Source organism: Grampus griseus (genome assembly GCF_964374135.1).
Source record: "Grampus griseus genome assembly, chromosome: 2".
In the NCBI taxonomy this organism is placed as follows: Eukaryota; Metazoa; Chordata; class Mammalia; order Artiodactyla; family Delphinidae; genus Grampus; species Grampus griseus.
Window position 1 is genome coordinate 2067370 of NC_139018.1, and position 23270 is coordinate 2090639.

The 23270-nt window shown below is 58.7% G+C and overlaps 2 protein-coding genes and 1 long non-coding RNA gene across 5 annotated transcripts in view; 1 reads left to right on the plus strand and 2 right to left on the minus strand.

Moving 5' to 3' along the window:
- COA8 (cytochrome c oxidase assembly factor 8) overlaps positions 1–1226 on the minus strand; it is a 36480-nt gene extending 35254 nt beyond the window's left edge. The window contains exon 1 of the mRNA XM_082649075.1: positions 1074–1226. Coding sequence (XP_082505201.1) covers positions 1074–1193 — 120 coding nt within the window. The 5' untranslated portion in view covers positions 1194–1226. The remainder of the gene's footprint in view (positions 1–1073) is intronic.
- A 122-nt stretch (positions 1227–1348) lies between these two features.
- On the plus strand, positions 1349–4430 carry BAG5 (BAG cochaperone 5). 2 transcript variants are annotated; one of them, XM_082648789.1, is made up of 2 exons: positions 1349–1565; positions 3038–4430. In XM_082648789.1, exon 2 carries the CDS (start codon positions 3066–3068, stop codon positions 4407–4409), a length of 1344 nt encoding a protein of 447 aa, XP_082504915.1. In that variant the 5' UTR covers positions 1349–1565; positions 3038–3065; the 3' UTR covers positions 4410–4430. The 2 variants fall into 2 exon arrangements, with proteins under 2 accessions (XP_082504915.1, XP_082504916.1); XM_082648790.1 differs by lacking the exon at positions 1349–1565 and adding an exon at positions 2596–2695.
- A 985-nt stretch (positions 4431–5415) lies between these two features.
- LOC309818834 lies at positions 5416–9349 on the minus strand. 2 transcript variants are annotated; one of them, XR_014296386.1, is made up of 4 exons: positions 9164–9349; positions 8170–8337; positions 7912–7978; positions 5416–5546 (listed from the first exon to the last, which is right to left on the minus strand). It is a non-coding gene; the product is annotated as an uncharacterized lncRNA (long non-coding RNA). The 2 variants fall into 2 exon arrangements; XR_014296387.1 differs by lacking the exon at positions 9164–9349 and having other exon boundaries at positions 8170–8475.
- Between the last annotated feature and the right edge of the window lie 13921 nt (positions 9350–23270).

The following is a 23270-nucleotide window of genomic DNA, read 5'->3' on the forward strand; positions in this document are numbered from 1 at the left end:
TAACTCCCTGTTTACACTGTAAACCAGACAGAACTTCAAAGCTGCATTTATAAAAGCATGCTAATAGCAACAGACCAAAATAAATGAAAATTTACAGGCAGGCACGTTTTGGAATTCTTAATAAGCTCTTTTTATCCTTCTTTAATTATCGTTTAAAGGATGCTTGCCAGCCTCGCTCCTTAGCCTGCTGGCAAATGAAACGTTAGTTTTTGTATGTTTTTTTTTTTTTTTTTTTTTTGGTGGGGGGCGGGGGCAGGTTGCACAGCGCAGCATGCGGAACTTCCCCGACCAGGGATAGAACTCGCATCCTCTGCAATGGAAGCGCGGAGTCTTACGCACTGGACCGCCAGGGAGGTCCAGTATTTTTAGGCTTCGTTTAAATATTCTATCTGCAGTCCATTCCACACCGTTAGTCCAAATTTTCATGTGACAGTTGGAATGAAGGCCTACGGCTCCCTCAAACAAAACATCCTGCCTCAAAGCAGTGCAATTTATAAAAACTGCTCGCCACCCCTTGCTGCTAAAGATATTCATCTTTGTGCATCTTTGGTCAGTAACACGCATATATGCACACACAGTTTCCAAACCAGAAAAAGCGTTCAACGTGAAGTCCTACAAGATATGACGACAGTTTGTCATCACTTGACGAAAAGCACTAATAATTTGAACGAGGGGCCAAGCGCGCGCGAACACACACACACGCTGTGCTTATCAACAGCTCTTTAAATGTAAAGACTAATTACCCTCGACAAGAAATAAGGTACGTATAAACTTCCTAGCTGACTCTGCTCTACTCAACAGAAGTTCTGTCAACAGCCCCGGGGTGGCGGCGACGCACGACACTTGGGGGCTCCGGGGCCTCCCCACTCTCCACCCGCCCGTCCCCCCACGCCGCGTACGCTGCTCCGCGCCAGGCCCGTGCCGGCTCGGGGACCCTGCTCCCGGGTAGCTCAGCCGAGGCCGCCAGTGCGGCAACGCAGGTGAGCGCCCACGTGTGTCCCTGAGGGGCGCGGCTCGGGTCTGTCGCCCCTCGCGGTCACTCCCGGCCCAACCTTTCCGGGAACCAAGCTCACCCGGCTCGGCGCGGCATCCCTGCGCTCACCGCCGCGCTCGGGGACGAGCTGGCAGCCGCCGCCGGAGAAGGCGCGGCAGAGAGGAAGGAGGAACCTCCTCGGGGGTCGCAAGGCCGCCATGGCTGCCGTCCGGCGGCTACCGCACGCACAGCGGAGTCGCGACGGTGCGAGGGGCTGCCTTACGGCACTGTCGCAAAGTCCGCGGGAGGGGACTACTCGGCCGACCATGAACTAGCCCGGCATGTGACAGGCTGCGTGGGCGGCCGAACGGCGCGAGCGTGCCCGGGTGGCAGCTCCTCGGGCGCGGGCATTCCAGGGCATTGCGGTAGGCGGCTAGCGGCGAGCTCAGCAAAGGTCGAGGTGCAGCGCGGACGCCGGAGGACGTTTTCCCAGGGCGGGGTGTGTTCGGCCTGGGGACGGGGCTGCCGGTCCCGGCGACTGCAGGACTGAGGGGCTTTGGCGGCGAAGCGTGCGATGGCGCGGGCTGCGCAGGTGAGCGAGGGCGGAGGCCTCCGCGGGGGGGAGGGGGGCGCGCGGCCTCCCTCGGCGCGGGCTGCCAGCGGACGACCCCTGTCCCGGGGCGCCACCCCCGCCCCGGGTCAGACGCGGCCGGGCCTGGTTTCGGAGCCGAAACCCGCAGCCGGCCGGGCCCGAGTTCCCTCCCTTCTCGCCGGCTCCCCTGGCCCGGCAGAGCGCGGCCGTCCCCTCCCCCCACGGGCCATTGTGAGGTCAGGCCGGCGGACGCGTCGTGGGGCCGGGGCGAGACGCCCGGAGCGGCCGCTGCGGCCGGTAGCTGCCGCTGCCATCGCCGGCCCCTTCACTGGCTGCCCCGTTCAGACCTAGCCGGGACGGGGAAAGAGATGCAGCTCCGGTGCCGCAGCCCGTAAAGGGTCGATCTTCCATCTGGACACTTCACCCACGGGAAGCCAAGACCAAACCAGCTTAGACCGCTGCTGGGTAAAGTGCCGGGAGGGGCGGGCGAGAGAGGAGGAAACAGCAGAGGCAGCCTGCTCTTCTGGGCTTCCAGAGGCGTGTTCTGGGCTCGGCCACCCACAGGGGATTAGTTTCGGTTGAGCATCCATCCCCTTCCCGTGAAAGAGCGTAAAAAAAAAAAAAAAAAAAATGCGTTAAGCCCTTCTGGACCCTTAAAGGGAGGCTGGTGAATGAATTAGTCATAGTTGTCTCACTCTCGTGGGGTGTGGTTTGGAGGAGGAGAGGAGCATGATAGGGCCCAGGGGGTACTAGGCCTCCGAAGCCCAAGGTGGTGTCTTTAACGTAACCCCAGTCGCCTTCCCTGTGGAATTTTATCTCTGTGCAGGGAGGATTTGTGAGGTATGAAAAGGGCGGGGCGAGAAACAGGGTATCTTTACACAAGTGCTTAAAGGGTGGAGAGGAAGTAGAAGCGGGGACTTTTGGGAGTGTCTGCGAACCCCTGGTGTTTGTTTCACTGGCTCAGCTCCTTTTGTTTAGTTCCTTTTTCTGAAACTAGGCATAGCACTTTGGCCTGGTGGGGTTGCTTCAGTGAACGCACGTCGTCTGGAAGGTTAGGAGAGCTGCTGTTTCACATTCCGCAGAGGGGCCCTGCTCTTGCCAAAAACCAGCTTCCAGTGTTAGGACCTAAGGTACTTGTGCTTTTTCCAAGCTGATGGTTCAGCCTCGTGGCATACTTATGAAGGCATATGCCGTTTTCTTTGATGACTGAGGAAACTGAATTTCCCAGGTCCGGAGCTCTGGCTCATATTCCCCACTGCAGTAACCCCGATCTCAATCACTGTCACGTTTAGGTTGTTTTCAGGAGAGGGAGTTGATTAGTCACTCTAATTTCTGTACTTGAGCTTGACTGTTCTTGGGATCGCAATAACAAGCCGTATTTCTTAAGCATATCTTTGTAGAATGAATTAATATATGATTACCATTCTGCAGGCTTTGTGGTGTAATAAGTTATCGTGTTTGTCATCTTTTAGTGCTTGTGAAACTGAACACAACAAAAGTATGGAGATGGGAAACCAACATCCTTCTATTACTAGGCTTCAGGAAATCCAAAAGGAGGTAAAAAGCATAGAACAGCAAGTAATTGGTTTCAGCGGTCTGTCAGACGACAAGAATTACAAGAAACTGGAGAGGATTCTAACAAGACAACTTTTTGAAATAGACTCGGTAGATACTGAAGGAAAAGGAGATATTCAGCAAGCTAGGAAGAGGGCAGCACAAGAGACAGAGCGTCTTCTCAAAGAGTTGGAGCAGAATGCAAACCACCCACACAGGATCGAAATAGAGAACATTTTTAAAGAAGCCCAGTCCCTAGTGAAAGAGAAGATTGTGCCATTTTATAGTGGAGGCAACTGTGTAACTGATGAGTTTGAAGAAGGCATCCAGGATGTCATTTTGAGGCTGACACATGTTAAAACTGGAGGCAAGATCTCCTTGCGGAAAGCACGGTATTACACTTTAACCAAAATCTGTGCAGTGCAAGAGATTATCGAGGACTGCGTGAAAAAGCAGCCTTCCCTGCCGCTTTCTGAGGACGCGCATCCCTCAGTTGCCAAAATTAACTCTGTGCTGTGTGACGTGAACAAGACCAGAGGCACTCTGATTGCTCTTCTTATGGGAGTGAACAGTGATGAGACTTGCAGGCACTTATCTTGTGTGCTCTCGGGGCTGATGGCCGATCTGGATGCTTTAGACGTGTGCGGCCGCACAGAAATCAGAAATTACCGGAAGGAGGTCGTGGAAGATATCAACCAGTTATTGAAGTACTTGGATTTAGAAGAGGAAGCAGATAGCACTCGTGCGTTTGACCTGGGGCAGAATCATTCCATTTTAAAAATAGAACAGGTCCTCAAGAGAATGAGAGAAATAAAAAACGAACTTCTTGAAGCACAGAATCCTTCAGAATGGTACCTGAGCTCCAAAACAGAGCTGCAGGGTTTGATTGGACAGTTGGATGAGGTAAGCCTTGAAAAAAACCCCTGCATCCGGGAAGCCAGGAGAAGAGCGGTGATCGAAGTTCAGACCCTCATCACTTACATCGACTTGAAGGAAGCCCTCGAGAAGAGAAAGCTGTTTGTTTGTGAGGAGCACCCCTCACACAAAGCGGTCTGGAGCGTCCTGGGAAACTTGTCAGACATCCAGGGGGAAGTTCTCTCATTTGATGGCAGTCGAAATGATAAGAACTACATCCGGCTGGAGGAGCTGCTCACCAAGCAGCTGCTTGCCCTGGACGCCGTTGACCCACAGGGAGAGGAGAAGTGTAAGGCTGCCCGGAAGCAGGCAGTGAAGCTTGCACAGAATATTCTCAGCTATCTCGACTTGAAATCCGATGAATGGGAGTACTGAAACGCCAGAGAGCCCACGGTTGATCATTCTTCTTTTGCACTTTATATATATGTCTGTGTATTTATAGAGAGCGTTCAGTTTGTTGAGCCTGGATGTGATTTATACATGCATATGTCAATCTCAGTATTTATGATTTAAGCAAATTCAGTATCTCTGCTGCTTTTGATGTTGAAAAACAAATATTACGACATACTAACTTTTCCATTTGGATCACTATGTTGTGGTGTGGTTTTCTGTTGTTTTTTTTAAAATCAGAAAATGGAATAGGGGCAGCTTTTAAAAGTTTTAATAGGTTCAAGCATTAAAATGCAGATATTTCAGAATCTAGAATAGACATAACCTTACATAATAAATACCAGGACAGTTATGAGGAAGGGGGAAATTTTGGGTTAAATAGAAGTAAAGTCCAAGCACAAACGCAGTACAATGAAATGTTTTATTATGCTAAATAAAGCAGAAGGATTTTTTTCATTTATAAAACCCAGTTGGTTCCACCCAATTTAAGAGGGTGGGAGTCTTTTTGTTTTTTTGGATGGTGGGTTTTTTCATAAACATTTTTTGTTTGAAATACAGTGTATTTTCTCCTGTACTCTGCATTTAGAGGGGGAGTCTTATTTTTGTGTATGACATAATAAAATTATGAAAATGAATAGCAAAAACACCTTTGAGACTGCATTGAAGAAGGGATAAAACACCAGCTGATACCTTCAAGTTGTTTTTGTTTGTAAAATCTAAACTTAGAGTTTCCCTTAGAAATTACTAAGGATGGGAACATTTAAATGAAGTTAATGGACCTTGAAAAAAAAAGGCAACACCCACGCCCATGGTAAGATAATGAAAAGAAGTGGAAATTACCAATTATCAGGTTATGCTAAAACAAGCAAAAATGTCTGCATGTAGCACGCAATGGGCTTCTTCTGTCATTCAAGGCGGCATAAGGGACAAACTTGTTAAACATTCCCGATGCCGTTTTACAGTGTGTGAGAGCAGAAACTGTCAGCAGCCCTGCAGGACCAGCTCTTTGAAGCTTGTTCAGAGGAAGCGAGCATCAGCTCCCTGCGCCTGCAGACGTCGCACTCCGGGCACCTGCTGCATTCCTTAGCTCATGTTATTGGCACATGGATGCTTCTCTAGTGCCTGAAAGGGCCAGTAAAGTCTGTCAGTGCAGGAAATTTTTTTTTTCTGCTAAAGGGTACACATATTTCTGTACATACTTTTTGAGGATCCAAGATTACCAGTTGCCTGTTAAGGTGAACAAAAGAATTTCCCAGAGTTCTGAAGTGCCTTGATAACTTGCTGCCCCAGTATTATAACTAACAGACTACTCTGTAGTCAGCTCTCACAAAATAATCGTATTAGAGTACATCTTTTGAGCTCTATAGTAATTTGTTCTTTTCTTTCAGAGATATTAATTTGATAACTTTGGAAACAGCTAAAAATAAGATGGATAAAGGAATAGCCCTAAATACCTAAAAGATTATAAACGTGTAGCCCTAAAAAATTTTCACTTTGTCTCAGTGCTGCCCAATAATTAAAAGCCCTGGATATGTCTTTCCTACTAGAAATGTTACAGATTCATCGGACAGTGGGGTCAAAGGGCAATCGGAGGTCTTTGGGCCGTGAGCCTTCCACCTGCACGTCCAGCGGGCTTTCAGTGCAGCTTATTGGTAGCTCATGCCGACCAAAGTCGTTTCAGGATTGCTCTCCTGTATCATAATTTTAGGGTGCTCTTAAAATCTTGAGGAGTTTTTAAGTTCGAGCACTGTTGCCGTTATATCACTGGGCAATCAAGGCTGTACTCTGACTCACTTCAGACGTACACACATCCTGCACCAGGCCCCAGATTTGAAAGTTAAATGTTAGCCTGTCCTTTCAGAGTATCCATTGTTGTTTGAAAGCAGTTCTTCCTCCAGCATTTATTTCCAGCAGTGTTTTCCATAACTCACAGAGATGGCTCAAACCGTTAATCTTTGCGCATCGGGGGTGAGCATAGGATATTGAGCCCATCCACGGTCACGCTGGATTTCTCACGGGGATTATTTTGGTCATTGAAATAATCAGATCAGCCTTGAGTGCTGAGGAGTGATGCTCCCTGTCTTCAGTCTGTTCTAGTTCCTTGTACCCGATGATTCGGTTCCCATGATGAGCCCTAGCGATACTGGCTTTAGCTGCTCCTGTCCCTCATTGGGAGGCGTGTGTGTTAATGTGGCCTGCTGCATGTATTTTGGGTTCATCACTTTGTATTGTATTTTTATGATCTCACTTGAAGAGAATCTGTACTGGAAGTAAAACCTGCCCCCTAAAAATGTTTGGCCTTGGGTCTGCATTAAACTGTATAATCCATGTTCATGAAAAATTGGCTGGGAATGTTTGCTTTCTTTACCTTCCACTCAGTCAGCATTGCTTTCAGGTCATTCTTTATCCAAACAGATTAATCAGCCTACTGTGAAGTAGTTAAGAAAATAAATATAATGACTATGTCTACTAAGTACAATTTAATGCTTTATTTTGCTAAACTGCCTGGGTATAATATATTTGACATAATTTAGTATATTTGAAAAGTTTAACCAGTTTTTCTCATTTGTTTTGCTTGGCCAGTTTTTAATCTGGTTTTGGAGGGTCTAAGCTTATCCTGTTCACACAGGTTTTTTTAAGCAAAGCTTTTTAGCTTTTAACTCATGCAGTGTTTTTCTCAAGAATAATTGGAGAACAATTTGCCACACTGATTTTGATGTATAATTCAGGTGTGTCATTCCAGTGTGTTGGTTCTCGTCCCTGCCCCATGAACTGTGTGACTACTGTAATACCGTGTCTTAAATAATTCAGCATTATTTTGAGGTAGACATACTAGTATACCCTTAATTATTGATGAAATAAAAAATCTCTTAGCTTCTCTTTGCGGTGGAGAAAGGACGTGAGTCTGAGGTGTGAGTCCTGTCGTCATGTTTTCACCTTTGGGTACTGTCTGACCTGGGTGCCCCTGAGCAGGCCAGGCCCGGGAGGAGGGCTCCTTGGCTCCAGTCAGGGGCAGCGTTGTGAGGGGGCCGCAGCGCAGAGCACAGACGGGGATCCAGTGGCGGGTGAAGGGGTAACTGTGCCCCCGTAAACAACCCAGGAAGTGGGGGGCGGGCCAGGGAACCTGGAGCAGATGTGGCCTCACGTGCTGCTTCCCTGGGGAGGGTGCCCGCGGGCCAAGCGCACAGGAGCTGCCCTTACTCGCAGGAGGGGAAACTCGAGGCGTTCTGGAAAGGTCCTCTCCCCGGAGGAAAGGTTTGAGGGAAGGTGGTGTGCTGTTGAAACTCATCTTAACAGAGATGTTTTTCTGGCCACTTGAGAGTCTCGTGCTCTGCCACCTGAGCTAGTCGGGCGGCCGTGTATCTCTGACCATCTAGTCCTTCCAGCATTCCCAAAATGCTCTGCTCTGCCTCGGGCTCCCTCACCCACCTCGCGGCTCACCCTCGTTTTGGCAGTTGTCTGTCACAAACCCATTACAACCCATTACCTGGTGGCAGCAACTGGTTTTGCCTTTTCCCCGCCTCCTCCTACAGGCCCTCTTCTGTCTTCTCTGCCTGCGTGTTCCAGTGATCCAAGTGGAGAAGCAGCGCGGCCAGCCCCGCCGTGCAGGTGTGTGATGCGTAATAGGCCAGCCGCCAGGAGAAACAAATCGTACAGGTTAAAAAGACAGGAAATTTGACATTTTTAATTCTCTGCCACCCACCAAGATGCGCTCTGCCCCGTTAGGCTTGGGTTATTTACGCACGTTAGAAACTGTTCTCAAGGACTTCCCTGGTGGTGCAGTGGTTAAGAATCCGCCTGCCAATGCAGGGGACACGGGTTTGAGCCCTGGTCCGCGAAGATCCCACATGCCGTGGAGCCACTAAGCCCGTGCGCCACAACTACTGAAGCCCACGCACCTGGAGCCCGTGCTCTGCAACAAGAGAAGCCACTGCAATGAGAAGCCCACGCACCACGAGGAAGAGTAGCCCCCGCTCACTGTAACTAGAGAAAGCCTGCGCACAGCAACAAAGACCTAATGTGGCCAAGAATCAATAAATTTTTTTTAAAAACTGTTCTCAAGCTCTTGCTGTGTGCTCAGTGCTCAGGTTGGGAAATGGCCATCCTATTGTGTCTCAGCCAGCGTGGAGGTGGCAAAGGACACGCTTGTCCCGCATCCGTCTCGGGCATAAACTCCAGGATGTCAGGAGAGCAGGGCAGGTCCTCCCTGAGCGCTGGAGAGAGACCGTGAGTGCCATAGGCCAGGGAGGCTGAGGGACAGGGCTCAGGGACCCCCCGAGGCTGGTCAGGAACAAGACAGGAGAAACCCCAGCGCAGGGCAGCGATGTCGCACAGGGGCTGAGCAGCACAGCGCTGGCAAACTTGGTTCTTACTTCCAGCGCGCAGAAGCGCTAACTGGAGGGCGAGCGAGGCCCGCCTCAGGGCCCGGATGCAGGTCAGCGGGTGCCGGGCTGTCAGAGTGTGTCTGATGCGGGGCGGGGGGTGTCCTACGTTGCTTCCGCTATCATTTAAACATTTTTCAAGCCATCGTTGAGTGAACGTTCCTGCGTGCCAGGCTCTGGGCGAAACGCCTCATGTGCATGTTAAACTCTGCGAACCATTCCACGGCAGGTTTTGGTAAGTGTATTTCACAGATTTGGGCTCTACAGCAATCACTTGCCCAAGGCACTGCCCGAGGCCGCATGGCGAACCGGGAGGACAGGACAGCCCAGTAGGGTACATGCAAGCACAGGGTTTACCTGGAGGGTCCCACCCCAGGGGCTCTGATTTCATCAGCATGGGTGCAGGCTGGACGGTGGGAAGGCGTCCGGAGCACTCAGGGTCGGAGAACTCGGCCAGTTAAAGTGTAGTTGGCATTTCCCCCGCTTAGGAGTCACAGACCTTCGGAGCTCCAGGCACCCGTGACTCGCAGCTGGAGAAACACCGGAGAAACACCAAACCGGTCACGGCAGTGGCTGACGTCGTCTGTGTACTAACCCTTTGAACTCCTGAACCATTGCCCTGCAGCCTCCACCTGGCCCTCACACCCACGTGATTGTCCCGCCGCATCCTCCTGCAGACGCAGGATGTGGAGTTGGGTGGAGGGGCGAGCCACCATTGGTGGGTTCTGTCGCCTCCGCCCCACCCCTGAGACGGCGGGCGTGGCCTGTTACTGGCCCCCTCCCCTGCCGCATCCCTCGGGGCCCACGGGCTGGTCACTCCCACGCCAGGCTGCGGTGCCTTCCTAGGCAGAACCTTCTCCTCATCCTCGAAGCCTCGGTCCCAGGCAGCAGGAGGCGCTCGGATGCCCTTTGGCTGAACTTCTCTTTAGAAACAGTGTCCTTGGCTCCTGGCACATAATACATATTCCCCAAAACACTTGCCGCATAAGTAAATGGAAAACCTCAGCCCTTCACGTGGCTTCATAAAGTGTTTAGAATCAGGGAGACTCCTGGCGGCCAAGTGGCTAGGACTAGGCACCTTCACTGCTGACGACACGGGTTCAGTCCCCGGTCGGGGAACTAAGATCCGTGTGGCGCGGCCAAATAGTTAATTAAATAAAATCAGCGGCCCTTTTGCTCATCTGGATCCAAAGAAGCTTGGTCTACAGCACCTGCAGCCGAAATCCTGCTATCCCCATCAGGAGGTCACCTCACGCCCACCTCGCCCGCTGGGTGGGATCGGCAGCGGCCGTGCCCAAGACCCGTGTGGCAGGAAAGCCAGCCAGGCTGGCACGTCGCCACCCTCACGTCTGACTGACTGCACTCGGCCGAGCACCCGGCTGGGTGAGAAGCCCAAGGGACACGTCAGCCCCCACATAAGGGGCCCTCAGGGGCACGCACTGCAGCCCCCTCCCTTGGTCACCTCGTCTTGCCGGCCAGGCTGGCGGACGAGTCCAGGGGAGCGGGTGCGCATGTGCCCTGAGCTCCTGTGCAGGGGACTCTGAGGACGCTGTAGGGGCACACCCTTTACACGGAGACCCCCGGGGTGGGAGGGCCTCCCAGGTGAGTGGGCATCGGCCGTAGAGGCCCAGAGTCTGGTGCCAGGCGTACCCGAGGGCCTGGGAGCACCTCGGCAGGGAGCAGGGGTCAGAGCACGGGTGCCGGGGGCCCTGGTGAGCCAGGGGAGGATTTGGGTCTTTGGAGACGAGGAGTTTTGTTGAAGGCTCACCCCGGTGGCAGACGTAGGGACTGAACTGGGAGCAATGGGGCCAGGGCAGCAGGGCCCGGAGGGAGGGAGGGACCCAGGGGGAGGGTTTACAAGGACGGTGAGGGTGGCACCAGGGGATGGGGGCTCCCAGGGGTCTGGCCTAACAGCAGGAGGGTCTACTCAAGGGGACAGGGTCACACAAGCAGTGCAAGAACCCCCTGGATCTAGCTGAATAACAAAATGAGCTGGTTATTAAAGGTGCAAAGAGGGACCTCCCTGGCGGTCCAGTGGTTAGGACTCCACGCACTTACTGCCGAGTGCCTGAGTTCAATCCCTGGTCGGGGAACTAAGATCCCACAAGCTGCACGGTGCGGCAAAAAAAAAAAAGAAAGAAAGAAAGAAAGAAAGAAGGATGCAGATAATTTAACAGGCAGGCACAGAAGCCAGCCATGTCCCATGAGCCTGGCTCCTGAGCCTGAGGTCTCGTCGGCACCGTCCACAGCCTCATCATGCTGCCCTCCCCCACAGGCCAGCTTAGGCAGGCCCAGGCCACTCTCAGGGTCCCATATGCCTTATTTTCTCTGGGAGGCCCAGGTTCCATCTTTTCAGAAAAAGGCATCTTTTGGCACTCATCCCCGACCCAGCCACTCAAAAGAAAGGCAGGTGTCCCAGGGCCAACTTGGACCAACAGGGTTATCGGGGTGGCCCAGGAGGTAGGGGCCACGCGAGGGCCAGGGGAAGAATGTGAGGGCAGACCAACAGCTGTGCAAAGGCCCTGAGGTGCAGCAGCTCCTGTGGTTGTAGCCAGGTGAGAAGTCAGGTGAGAGTCTGCAGGGCTGGATCCCACAGGGCCTTGCTGGCTATGGGGGGAGCCATGTGTGCCTGGCAAGGCAGGATTGCATCCTAGACCAGAGGCTCCCCAAAAACAAGAGAGCCAGGTTCAGGTAGCCTTCTGGGACTGGGTGCTTCTGGGGAGACCCTGCCAGGCCCAGCCCACAGCAGCTCCACCAAGCCAGGCCCCGTGACTTTTGCCATGGATGGCCGTCCAGGTGCTAGGCCTGTGCTTGGGCCAGCTTGAGAGAGCGCCCCTTGCGGGGGGGGGGGTCCCTCCAGATGAGATCCCTAGGGGCCTGTGTGAGACCCACTGTGCGCGGGGCCTGCCCGGCTGGGTGGAAAAGGATGACCTAGATAGACCCGCCGCACGGCCCGGCCCTCCGCACGGCCCGGCCCTCCGCACGGCCCGGCCCGCACCGCGGCGCACCTGCTCCCACGTTGGGCCCCTGACCTTGGAGGGCGGTCTTCCCCTCCGCGGCCCGCCCTCCGGTCTTGTTTTGCTTTGCGGCCGCCAGGCGGCGCCCGCGGCCCAGTTTCACGGAGCCCAGGACCCGCCCGGGTGGAGGGAGTAGCAGGCAGCGGGCAGGGGCGCCGGCCGCGCAGCTGCCCTCGGGATGCTGGACAGGTGGCCGCGGCGCCGCTTGGCTGCGGCTTCTGTCCCCGAGCTGTGCGTGGTGCTCGTGCTGGGTTCCATGACCCGTCACGCCGCGACCACGCGCTCTGATGGGTCCTTGTGGAGGCCTGTGGATCTCGCTTCTGACTCACCCCTCAGAGTTGGGGGTCCAGCAGGACCGTCTCAGGCCGGGTCGGCCCACCTGCCCACAGCTCATGTGGCATCGCGCCATCAGGGTGGAGCTGGGTGGCCTGGCAGGCAAGGCAGCCCTGCAGTCCGCCCCCATCTCTACGCAGGCTGGTCCCTCCCTCCTGGGCAGTTGAGCTCAACCTTCACGTCCAAGCCGAATGCCACATCCTGACCCCTGCCCCGTGTGCTGACCCTCCGGGCCCCAAGGCGCTCTGGCCTGGGACAGATACCGCCCCCCCTCCGCCAAACTGGCTGATCCCAGCCGCATCCTCTGTTCCCGGGCCCCACGGGAGCTCCTGTGTTTTGAGGTCTAGGGCAGGAGGGCCGAGGAAGTCAGTGGAAACCGAAGAGAAGGGAGGAACTGGAAATCAGTAGCAGGTGGGCGAGCCCGGGCGGGGAGTCTGGGCCCTCGGGGTCAGGAAACACTGCTGTGGGCAGTGGGAAGGGAGGGCTGGTCCTCACCCTGCCTGGGCCTCCCCCGGTGCTCCCGGGGCTCAAGGAGCCCTGTCCTTCTCCAGGCCTCCGTTCCCCCCTGCAGGCCTCCCAGGGCCTGTGTTGGCAGCAACCAGGGCAGCTCAGGTGACGTGCGCCAGGCAAAGGCCTCTGCCCCCATGTGAAGCAGGCCTCTGGCCCCATGCCACCTGCAGCAGCAAGGCGGGGCAGGTGTGAGGGCGACCGCAGCAGCTCCAGCCATGGGGCCTGGTGGGTGGCCCAGGGTGCAGGGGTCCCTCCCGGCCTCCAGCCTGGCCTGTGCCCAAGGCAAGCCTCTGTGCCACTGTCACCTCAGCGCCAGGAGCAAGATCCTTTCCCCCGCCCCCCACCCCTGATGTCAGACGCCTCCTGCCCTTTCTCCCTCAGGACCCCCAGCATGCTCCCAGCTCCGGCCCACCCACTCGCCCCTCCACGAAGCCCCCTCTCCCCCTGCTGCCCCTCCACCACGCCCCTGCCTAAGGAAGCTTTTGGGGGCCTCTCAAGAGCCCCTCTCCTCTGCCCTGAGGCAGCTCTAACTTTCGAGCACTTCCTGAGCGCCTCACACAGCTTCACGCGCTGCTGGCCGCTGGGCTGGGGAGGCTGCAAGGGGCGCAGAGGTAGGATCCCCACCGGAGAGCCTCGGCCTCCTGGGCCCGAAGGCCTTTGTGCTGAAAGGCCCCCGCTGCTAACAGCTCAGGGCCTTTCCCCGGGCCCTTGGGATTCTAACAGACAAAGCGCTCACCCCAAGGACGCGGGTGCCCACGGGGCCACCGCCACCGCGGGGCGCAGGTCGGAAGGACGCAGGCCCTCCTGTTGGCGAGGAGCCAGCGCCTGCACAGACAGCGGGCGGGCGTGAGGACCCCTGGCGTCAGACTGGGAGGGGGGAGCTCACAGGGCCCAGCTGCGACCCTGAAGGGCGGCCTGGGAGTCCCCCCGGCCCCTCCCACCTGGCCCTCCCCAGGGAACTCGGCTCCCGTGCCCCCTCCCCGCCCTCACTGGGGTCCTTGCCGGCTGGGCTTCCGGGACCCTAGGGTCAGCCCCCTCACCGACGCCTTGACGTCAGCTGACGTCGGGAGGGAGGCGGGCGGGGCTCCGGCCATGGCGGCTGCCCGCCAGGGCCTTCCTGGGCCCCTGCCTGTGCAGCGGGCGGTGAAAGCCACTTCATCGCGGGGCTGAGTCCAGCGAGGCACACACGGGGCCCGGGGTGGGCACGGCAGCCGCCGTGGTGTGTGGAGGAAGCCCAGCGGGGCCCAGAGGCAGCCCGAGCCAACGCGCTGCTGCTCGGCTCAGTCTGCCCCTTAGGCCCAAAGAGCCCCTCCCCTCCCCGCTCCTTGAGCAGGGCAGCCAGGCTAGAGGAGGCCCCTCGCCAAGGCCGCTGAGGCCCAGCTCCGGGCTTCGCAGCCCCTCGGAGTCCGGGGGCGTCTTGGAGCCGAAGCTCTGCACTGCAGCCCACCTCCCACCGTGAGGCGGAGCTCCTGCAGCTTCACCTTCACCGAGTGCCTCGCGTGGCTGCGCGTGTGTGCTGTGAGCGTGTGCACAGGCTGTGTGTGTGACGAGGTGGAACAGACGCTCTGCCACGGCTCCCTCCGTTCCCCGGCAGCCTGCGGGTGGGCAAGGGGCCCGGGGGTAGAGGAGGGCTCGGAGACTGGGAGCAGCCCCTGAGTGGCGATGGGGCCTGGCCGGGCTGGGGAGGGACGCCTGGCAGCTAGCTCGAGGTGTCCTGGGAACAGGGCCCAGAAGGAAGCCTGCACAGCAGCAACGGCGGCGCCATAGCAACGCTGCACAGAGCGCTGGCCTACTTACACCCCGCCCCCGCCCTGCTAGCTCTCTGTTCCAGGGAGGCGGTGAGGGGCTCCTGCAGGCTGCGCCCCAGCCTTTGGGGGCTCAGTGTCCTGGAAGCCTCAGGCCTCCTCCCCAGCCACAGAGACTCAGTTTCCTCATCCACAAATGGGGGTGATGGGAGGACAGAAATGTCCAGCACCCAGTCTGTGCTCAGTTGCGTAAGTTTCCTCCCTGTCTCCTGCTGGGCTCTGGCCCCAGTGGTTGCAAAAAGGCTTTGGGAGTTTCCGGACCAGGAATCTCAGAGCTCTCTGTGCTGCTGGAGTGACTGCAAGCCGCGAAGTTCTCGGACCCCAACCAAACAACTCAGGCCAAGTCCCCCAAGTCAGAACAGCATCTGGGTGAGAGGGGGGCCCAGGAGCCCTGGGGACGGAACCCGGAGCTGGTGCCCTCCACACGCTCAGACACCCTCTCAGCCTCTGTGCTCAGTGTGGACAGGACGCAGGGCCAGATCCTACTCATGGCTGGTGGGGGAGGTGGGGAGGGCTGTCACTCTTTGAAGGAGACCCCCTGGGCCTGACATAGCCCTGCTGACAGTACCAGGTCTCCTGCGCATGCCTCCTGGACCCGGCCTGACACTCAGGGCCATCTGCCCTGTTGCCTCCGCCTGCAGGAAGCCCGCCCGGCCTGGGGCCCTGGTGCACTCAGAGCCTCGGGGATGGGGGCAGGTGTCTCCGATGCCCAGTGGGGCTCAGCAGGCCACAGAGGAGATCTAGGGCATCCATGGGACAGCCCAAGGGGCGCTCTGGGTGACCTGTGCTGGCCGGGCACTATCTGTGATGTCGACATGCCCTGCCACCACCGGCCACCCTGAGCCATCTGACCCAGCAAGGCCTCACCCAGGGGTCATCTCTGGTGCAGGGGAGGTGCCCTGAAGAGGGAGGGCCGCGGGCCAGCAAAGCAGTGAGGATGCTTGTGGAGCCCTGGGCCCCACAGGGGGCGGATGTCACCCGACACCACTGATCTCATTGAAAACCAGATGTCTTCCTGACCTCACCTGGGGAGATGGCCAGGCTGAGAGGCTGCTCTGTGACCTCAGGCCCGGCCACCTGCTGGGCCTTGGTTTCCCCACAGGGACAGACATGCAGCTGTGGGTGTCCCGAGCACCTGCTTGGATGGACTAGCTCCCTGCTCAGCCCTGGAGCCTGGGGACCACGGTGACTGGCTGTCCCAATCCCCCCTCCAGACTGGGAGCCCCAGCCATCACCTGTCCATTCACTCCTTCCTCCTCCGGATGCTCTTCTGCGTCCCCAGGGCCAGTGCCCAGTGGCCATGTGTGGAATGAATGAAGTAGAGATGAATGAATGAGCCTCGGAGGCGGGCAGCTTGTGCACCGGTGTGTGCGGGGGGGTTCGGTGGCCGTCTGTGCGTGCCTTCCTCCGGGCACCAGCTGCAGCCGCCCTGCCCTCCCCTCCCCCACTTCAGCCCCCCTAATTTATGCCATGGGGGGGCCAGCCCCTCACTGGTCCCCTGCCGGGCAGCCGCTTTGTCCCCAGGCAGATTCCCAACGGCCGCCTTGGGAAGAAAGGGCCCTTCTCTGGGCTGTGATGAGGTCACCAGGAGGGGCCCTGTGCTCACAAAGGCCGAGGCCCCCCAACCCGCCCTGCTGGCAGCTGCCTCTTTGTCCTCAGCTTTGGCCTAGAAGAGACCCCGAGGGGCCCCTGCTCGGCCTTGGAGAGGCCCAGGCTGCCTCCCTGGGAAGTGGACGGAGTGGGGGAGGGGAGGGGAGCGGCCTCCTCCCCTGGCTTTGCTCCTGATAAGTGGCAGCACCTGTTGAGGTGCAGACTCCACCCCAGACGCCTTGCTGGGCCCAGGCAGCTCTTGGGGGGGTGGGGCGCGGGTCTTGGCCTGGTGTGGGAGGGTCTGTGTCCAGCTGTCTGTCTGGGTCACAGGACAGGCAGGCAAGCTTCAAGGATGAGGGCTGCAGGAGGGGGAGGGGAACCATGAGGCCGGCATAAGGAAGCACCCTGGGGTGGGCTTGGGCACGGGGTGGGGGGGGGGGCTCTGAAACTACTATCTCCCTGGATCCCACGACGCCTGGCATGTGCACCTGTGCATTCATCTCTGTGCATGTGTGCGTGGTGGGGTGAGGGGCTTGCAGGCCTGGGCACGTCCCCATGCGGGAAACCGCCTAAGCCCAGCCAGGGAGCTCCTGGGCGTACCGTGTTCCACAGGGGGTGGGGGGGCTGAGGCTCAGAGAGGGCAAGTCTTTTGCCCCAAACCACCCAGCCCCCAGCCGGTGGGGCTGGGAGAAACTCTCACCCTTCTGCCAAGCGTCCACAGTGAGGATGAGTCAGATTGCACTGGGCACCTCCTCGGGCAGGGGCCGGGGGGCCGGCCCGGTGGGGGTCAGCAAAGACAGGGTAGCAGAGAACAGAGACAAAAGCTGGGCAAGTGCAGAGACGGTGCCTGGTGGACTCCGATGCCGTAACTGTGGCCGCAGAGCTTGGACACGGTCGGGCCCGCTAGGACTGTGCAGTCCATCTGGGGCCCCGGCACTGTGCAGTGGGAGACAGGCCTGGGTGGGCTCCTGGGATGTCTGCCTCTCGGGGCTGCAGGGGACCTGGCGGCTCAGCCGCCCTGGTGGAGGGGGCCCTGGGCCGCTGGAAGCAGGAACTGCGAGGGCCAAGGCCCGATGGACGGACCAGGAGCTTGGTCCCACCCATCAGAGGGGTGGGAAGGGCCGCCGAGCCCCCGCCACTGGGCACCAGCTGGCGGCCCTGGGCCCTGAGATCCTTAGCAGTCTCTCCACGGAGGAAGGAAGTGGAGCCCAAAGGGAGCCGACCTACCCCTTGTCTTGTCCCAGACAAACAGAGGCCGCGCTGGACACCGGGGCCAGCCGCCGGGGGCCTGGGGCCCTGCCGGGCGTGGCCACCAGCAGAGCCAGCCCCGGCCGGGTGTGGCCAAAAGCGGAGGTGCCTAGGCTAAGGGCTGGGGGGGCGGAGGCCCCCCAAACCCTCTGAGCTCTGCCCGGGACCCCGTGAGAGCCTGCACTTGAGCCTTGGGGGGACCGGCCAGGAAGCACGGGGCAGAGGAGACAGAGGCCCAGAGGAGGTGGCTGGCACGGAGGGCTGGGTCAGCCTGAGCTGCAGAAGCCCGCGCTGGCCACCCTCCCCACTGGGTGCCCGGCTAGTGGGCCTGGATGTCGGAGGCCCCGCGGGGCCGGGCAGCGTATGCATCACGTCCTGGGGGACAGCAGAGCTGGGGGTGGGGGTGGCCTGGGCCCCCCGTCCTCCTCCCGTCTCTGTCCCAGTTGCCTGGTGCCCGGAATGTCCATTGTGGCCGTAGCTTAGCAACAAGCCTCTGTCTGTCGCCCCCGCAGCCCCCGCCCCACAGGCGGCCACCCGCATTCCTCTGCAGGGCCCTCGCCTCCGCAGGCCCGGGCCTTGCTCACCCGAGTGTGTCCAGCGGCTCAGAGCCTTCCCATTGGCGTGCCCAGCAGCCTGGGTCCTGCGGAGCCGTGTGTCCGCTGCTGGCCCTGTCGGTGCTCCCTGACACCACGGAAAGAGGCTGTGTTCAGACCTCGTCCCATCCCCTGGTTCACTCGCCCGCTTAGATTCATTTTCTCGGCAAATGTAATGACAGTGACAGAAGGCAGCCGAGTGTCCGTCTGGGATAGGTGCGGAGACAGACTAGGGAGGGACAGCGGGGGTCCAGGGGTGCATACGTGGGTCCAGCACTCCTGGAGCTGGACTGTTAAACGGGTCCATCCTCGTATGGGAATTACACTGCAGTCGAATGAATCCCTTAGCTACCTTCTGGGGGCATGGCATGAGGTCAGGCCTATTGGTGGCAGCAGGGTGGACAAAGGGGGTACAGGGCTACAGGGAGGGTCTGGAAGCCAACACAGGGTGGCTGTCTGGAGCTGGAGAGGCCAGAAGAGCGGCCGTCTCCCGGAGCGGGCGGCACCCCCTCCGAGGCAGGAGGTGAGGACGTCCTGCAGCCCTCCCCCTCCCACCCTGCAAGGCTGGGAGCTGCTCCCAAGGCCCAGGCTCCACCACAGCAAGCTGGCTCCTGGGTCTGCGGCCACTGGATCCACGCTGAGGGGAGCAGAGAGTGGACGGCTCACCGTTGCCCCTGCCGGGGACCAACCCTCTGTGTCTCTCTCCTGCCCCACAGCGCGTGAGCTGCTGCCCCTGCCCCCAGTGCTGGAGAACCCGAGGGACACACCACCGCCCTCGATGTAGGAGGAGCCTGGTGGCCCTGGGAGGGGAGGCTGGGGCTAGTGACCCTGGGCACTGATCTGGTTGACCTCCTCCAGGGCTGGGGAGTCAAGAGCAAAGAAATGGTTAAGTGGCCTGGAGCATTTCTCCTTTAAAACAAAACAAAACAGAACAAAACTCTATCATGGAAAACGGCAAAGAAAGGTGAAAGTAGAGAGAATCCCAAAGGCTTCCTGGTCCCAGGGGACCAGGGTTTCGGATCTCCCTCCCCCTCACCCCACCCAGGTTATTTTGAGGCCGATGGCAGCCACCGTATCATTTCATAGTATCATTAGCACACCTAAAAACGCTGTCATCCCTAAACCCATGAAACATCCACTCGGCCTTCAAATGGCCCAGCTGAACCAAAAGAAGCGTCCGCACTGCGTTGCCTTGTTGTCCCCCTGCTGCTGTCAATCTGGGAGCCCAGGGGCCTCTGCGATGGAGCCACTGGGAGACACAGTGATCCCAGAAGGGCCTGGGGCGTCGGCACAAACAATCCAACCAAAGGGAGGGAAAACTAAGCTCATGTTGACAACAGCGCAGCCTCGGAAAGAGCCAGGAAGCTGGTGCTGGAAGCTTCCATAGTTGTTACCGCGCTGCTTAGGTTCATCAAGGCGCGAAAGAAAAGAGCAGTTTGAGGGATTCCAGTTCCTCTGGCAGGCCAAGGGGCTGCACTCCACGTTGGGCCCAAGTGGGGAGCAGGATGTCAGAGCCTGAAGGCTGGAGAGACCTGAGCCTCCTGCATCCTTGGAGAGGGGGGCTGCGCACTCCCCACCATCACCTTTACCCAGGACAGAAGGAAAGAGAGCCCAGGAAGGAGTCAGGGCAGGAGGGTGGGGGCACCCTCAGAGCTTTCTCACATCACCTGGCCCTGGGCAGGGGCTGATGGGCCCCGGGGAGTGAGGGAAGTGGCAGGGTGGGCAGGAAGGGTGGAAGTGGCCTGCCAGGCAGGGGACATGAATGGAGCGGGGTCAGCAAGGGAAGCGGGGGAGGGAAGGAAGGGGCCAGCCACTAACAGACTCCCCGCCCCGTCCCGATCCCCTCCGCTCCTTCTAAGAATGTGCCCGCACCCGGCCTGCCCTCCTCTTTGAAGGGACAGATGTCGGGGAGAAAGCTGATTATCCTCAAAGGCTGGAGGCTGTGACCGGAGCTCTTGGGGAGCGTGACCCAATTCTGAGCTATTCTCAGCCTGGTGGGAGTGGAGTTATTCCCTCCCGCCAACGCTGCTGCTTCGGAGGCAGGCTGACTTTGAAATGCCCTCATCCTGCGGCCGGGCCCAGACACACACACACACACACACACACACACACACACACACACAGAAATGCCCTCATCCTGCGGCTGGGCCCAGACAGACAGACAGACAGACACACACACACACGGAAATGCCCTCATCCTGTGGCCGGGCCCAGACACACACACACACACCCCCACAGAGGAGGGCAAGAAAGGCTGGCGAGCCTGGCTGTCTCAACCCCGCTGGCTGAGGACCTGCAAGCCCCAGCCCCCATGCCCTGTGCCAGCAGCCCTGCAGCTCCTCCCCTAAAATCACAGGGTCTCTCTCTCCACCAGGATCTGAGGTTAGGCCATGTGACCAAAGGCTTGAAAAGCGCCTGCATGACCAGGCTCGCTCCTACTGCGCCTGAGCCACAGGACGTGATAAGAGTCACAGTCCCAGGAGGAAAGGGTGGAGCAGAGCAGAGTTTACATCAGCTCAGCCCCCACATATGGACGAGCCTGGCAGAGGTCAGCCAAGAGCAGTCAAGCTACAGACCCAACAGAGGAACTGGCTGCTGCTTTAAGACTCTGAGTATTGGGGGGCGGGGGATGATTTGTTATGCAGCACGTCTGTGGTGACAGCTAACTAGTACACCTACCGCAAAAATTGTGGAGGTCAGTTGAGTGCCATCTGCCTGTGCACAGCCCAATGTTCTCAATTTTTAGTTTTATTATACAACTAACTATAAGCACAGTGACTAGATGACCTGGATTTTCCCGAAAAGTCTCAATGTCAAGTCTTCTGATGAACTATTCAAGTGCCCCTGAAGGTTCAAAAAGCTATTCAAGTGTCACAAAGTGCAGAGGACATTCCTCAGATTCATAAGTGGCCCCCAAATTCCGGCCTTGGAATCTGAAAGAAGGCCAGGGGTCTTCCTGGAAAGGGCGGTGTTTCCCACTAGCGCTAATAATCATTGAGACATTCTGTGGACACGGACAGTCCAAACGTTGACACGACACTTAATCTCACGGCAGCAGCTTCCCCCACCCCCATCCCCCCACTAGGCAGGCACTGTGTTCACCTCTGCACGAAGGAGGGAGGGACTCGTCAACGTGGCTCCAGAGGATGTGACCCCGGCAGACCCGGCGCCTGAGCCCTTAAGTGCATCCTCCCGAGGGCAGAGCAGGGTCTGGTTATCCCTGTTGAGGACAGGCTGACTGCCGGGCTGACTCCGTGTTTCCCCGTGACCGCCGAGGCCACGTCCTGGCGAGGCCTTCCTGTCTCACCCCACCCCCTTCCGTGCTTTGCTCCAGCCGTGCACATCCCACCTGCAGTCTTTGCCTCCCGGGAGCCCTCGAGGGCAGGCCAGGCTGCCCTGAAGGTCTGGGTCCCCGGCACCAGCGGGCCGCTGGCAGATGCTCGACCCCCATTTGCTGCATGAGAGCGCCCGAGGTTGGTGAAGAGGACCGACCTAAGGATTGGGCCCCCATCTGCACGCTCCCTCCTCCAGCAGGGCCAACCCAGGGACACTCTCACCTGAGCCCCACTAGGAGGCAGGAACACCCCCAGGCTGGCACGCGAGCCGAGAGCCCCCGGGCAGAGCAGAGCACTGGGTCCCGTGACTGGCCTGTACTCAGAGCAGCCTTGCACACGGCAGGCACTACCAGCCTGGGGCTCCAAAGCAGCCTCTCCTGCGCTTTCCCTTTCATCCTCCTGGGCCTGCAGGAAGCTGTCCTGCCTGGGGCCTCCTGCTGCCCCCTGGGGAGGCCTCCAGCTCACCCACCTCCAATTTCCACCAGCCCCTCCACACCCTGCAGACCGTCGCCTTTTCCAAGGAGCCTTCCATGACTGCAGCAGCAAGTCTCCTTTGACCTCCCTAGACAACCACATGGGTGGGAGAGTGTCAGATATGGGAGGTCCTGGGTGGGTGGGTGGAGGAGGCCTGGATCTGCCTCATCTCTGCTGGGCCTGTTTCTCTCCCTGTGCAGTGGGCTGGGATGGGGTAGGAGCTGCATCATCTCCCTGGGCCAGGGTCCCACGCAGCCCACCCTCCCTCCAGCACGCAGACTAGAGGCCGGAGAGCCGGCAGCCCTGGGAGAACAGAGGCCATGGAGGCAGAGGGAAGGGGACGGGAAGGGGGGCCTTCCTGCAGACCTAAGGGTTGAGGGGGGCAGGTGTGGGGAAGCCCATCCCCTGACTTGTCCTCATGCAGATGACCTTCCTTGTCGCCCTCTGCTAGACAGGGTACAGCCTCCAGGGGCCTGGCATCCCTTGAACCAACCAACACCTATCCAACAACCGCCCCGAGCCCCCAGCCCACACTGCCCCAGGTTGGGTGCAGGGCACGAGCCCCTCCAAGGCAGGTGACAGTGAAGCACAGGGAGGACAGGAGCAGCTCACATTGGGGCTGAGGGGGCAAAGCCCGGGGGGCTTCCGGGGGGAGGCAGCTGGAGACAGCCCAGAGGCAGGCCCTGATCCTGTCCCGAAGGTGGGATCCTGGCCCAGGGCCCTCAGGGCAGGTGAGTGAGTCTGAGTGGCCATCTGCTTCCCGGGCTCAGACCTGGGAGCGGGGGCTGCAGCGGAGGGAGTTGATGTGTCACGTCTCAGCCACTCAGACCAGGGCTGGGCAGGCGCAGGAATTTCCGAGGAAAAACTGAAGGCCAGAGGTGGGAGTCTGGGGCTGGACGGGGACTTTCCGGGTGAATCCTCGTCCTGTGACCAGCCCTAGGCTCCTGCCTCGAGGAGGTGACCAAGTGACCTGCTGATCGGTCACTCACCACGGACCCTGGCCCTGACCCTCCGGGCGTCAAGCTCCCCATGTGCGGTTTGTGAGGCCGCTTGGCTTCTGCTGTCTGCCTGAAGGGGCTCCCAGGCTAGGGGCAGCCCTACAGGGCTGATCACCAGCATGGGATGTGTGGGAGCAGAAGACGTGGTTGAGCAAGACGCTCTTGCCTAGGTGTGTGGGGGTGGGAAGCTCTGAGAGACACTTGAGGGGCTTTGAAGGATGCGCAGGAGTTCACTGCTGGCTTGCGGCCAGGTGGGGCTCCAGGCTGAGGCCCCCGGCATGGGATAGAGGCCCAGTGGAGCCCTGGGGGCTCGTGTGCAGGGCCTGGCAGACAGTCAAGGGGCTGGAGGGCCCCATACTTGAGAGCAGCTCTGTGCGTGCAACTGCAAGCGTGGACAGGGATCCAGGCCTCCTGACCCCTACCCTGGTGGCCCTCCGCCATTCATCCTTCCTGGGCTTTCCCTTCCACCTCACACGGACCCAAGTGCAGGCTCCAGTGACTCACCCAGGGCCATAGCCCTGGAGAACAGGCAGAGCCAGGCCTGCAGAGGAGGCCTATGCC

Bases quoted from the DNA above. Each gene is read 5' to 3' on its own strand.
- BAG5 (XM_082648789.1), top strand. From the start codon at position 3,066: ATGGAGATGGGAAACCAACATCCTTCTATTACTAGGCTTCAGGAAATC.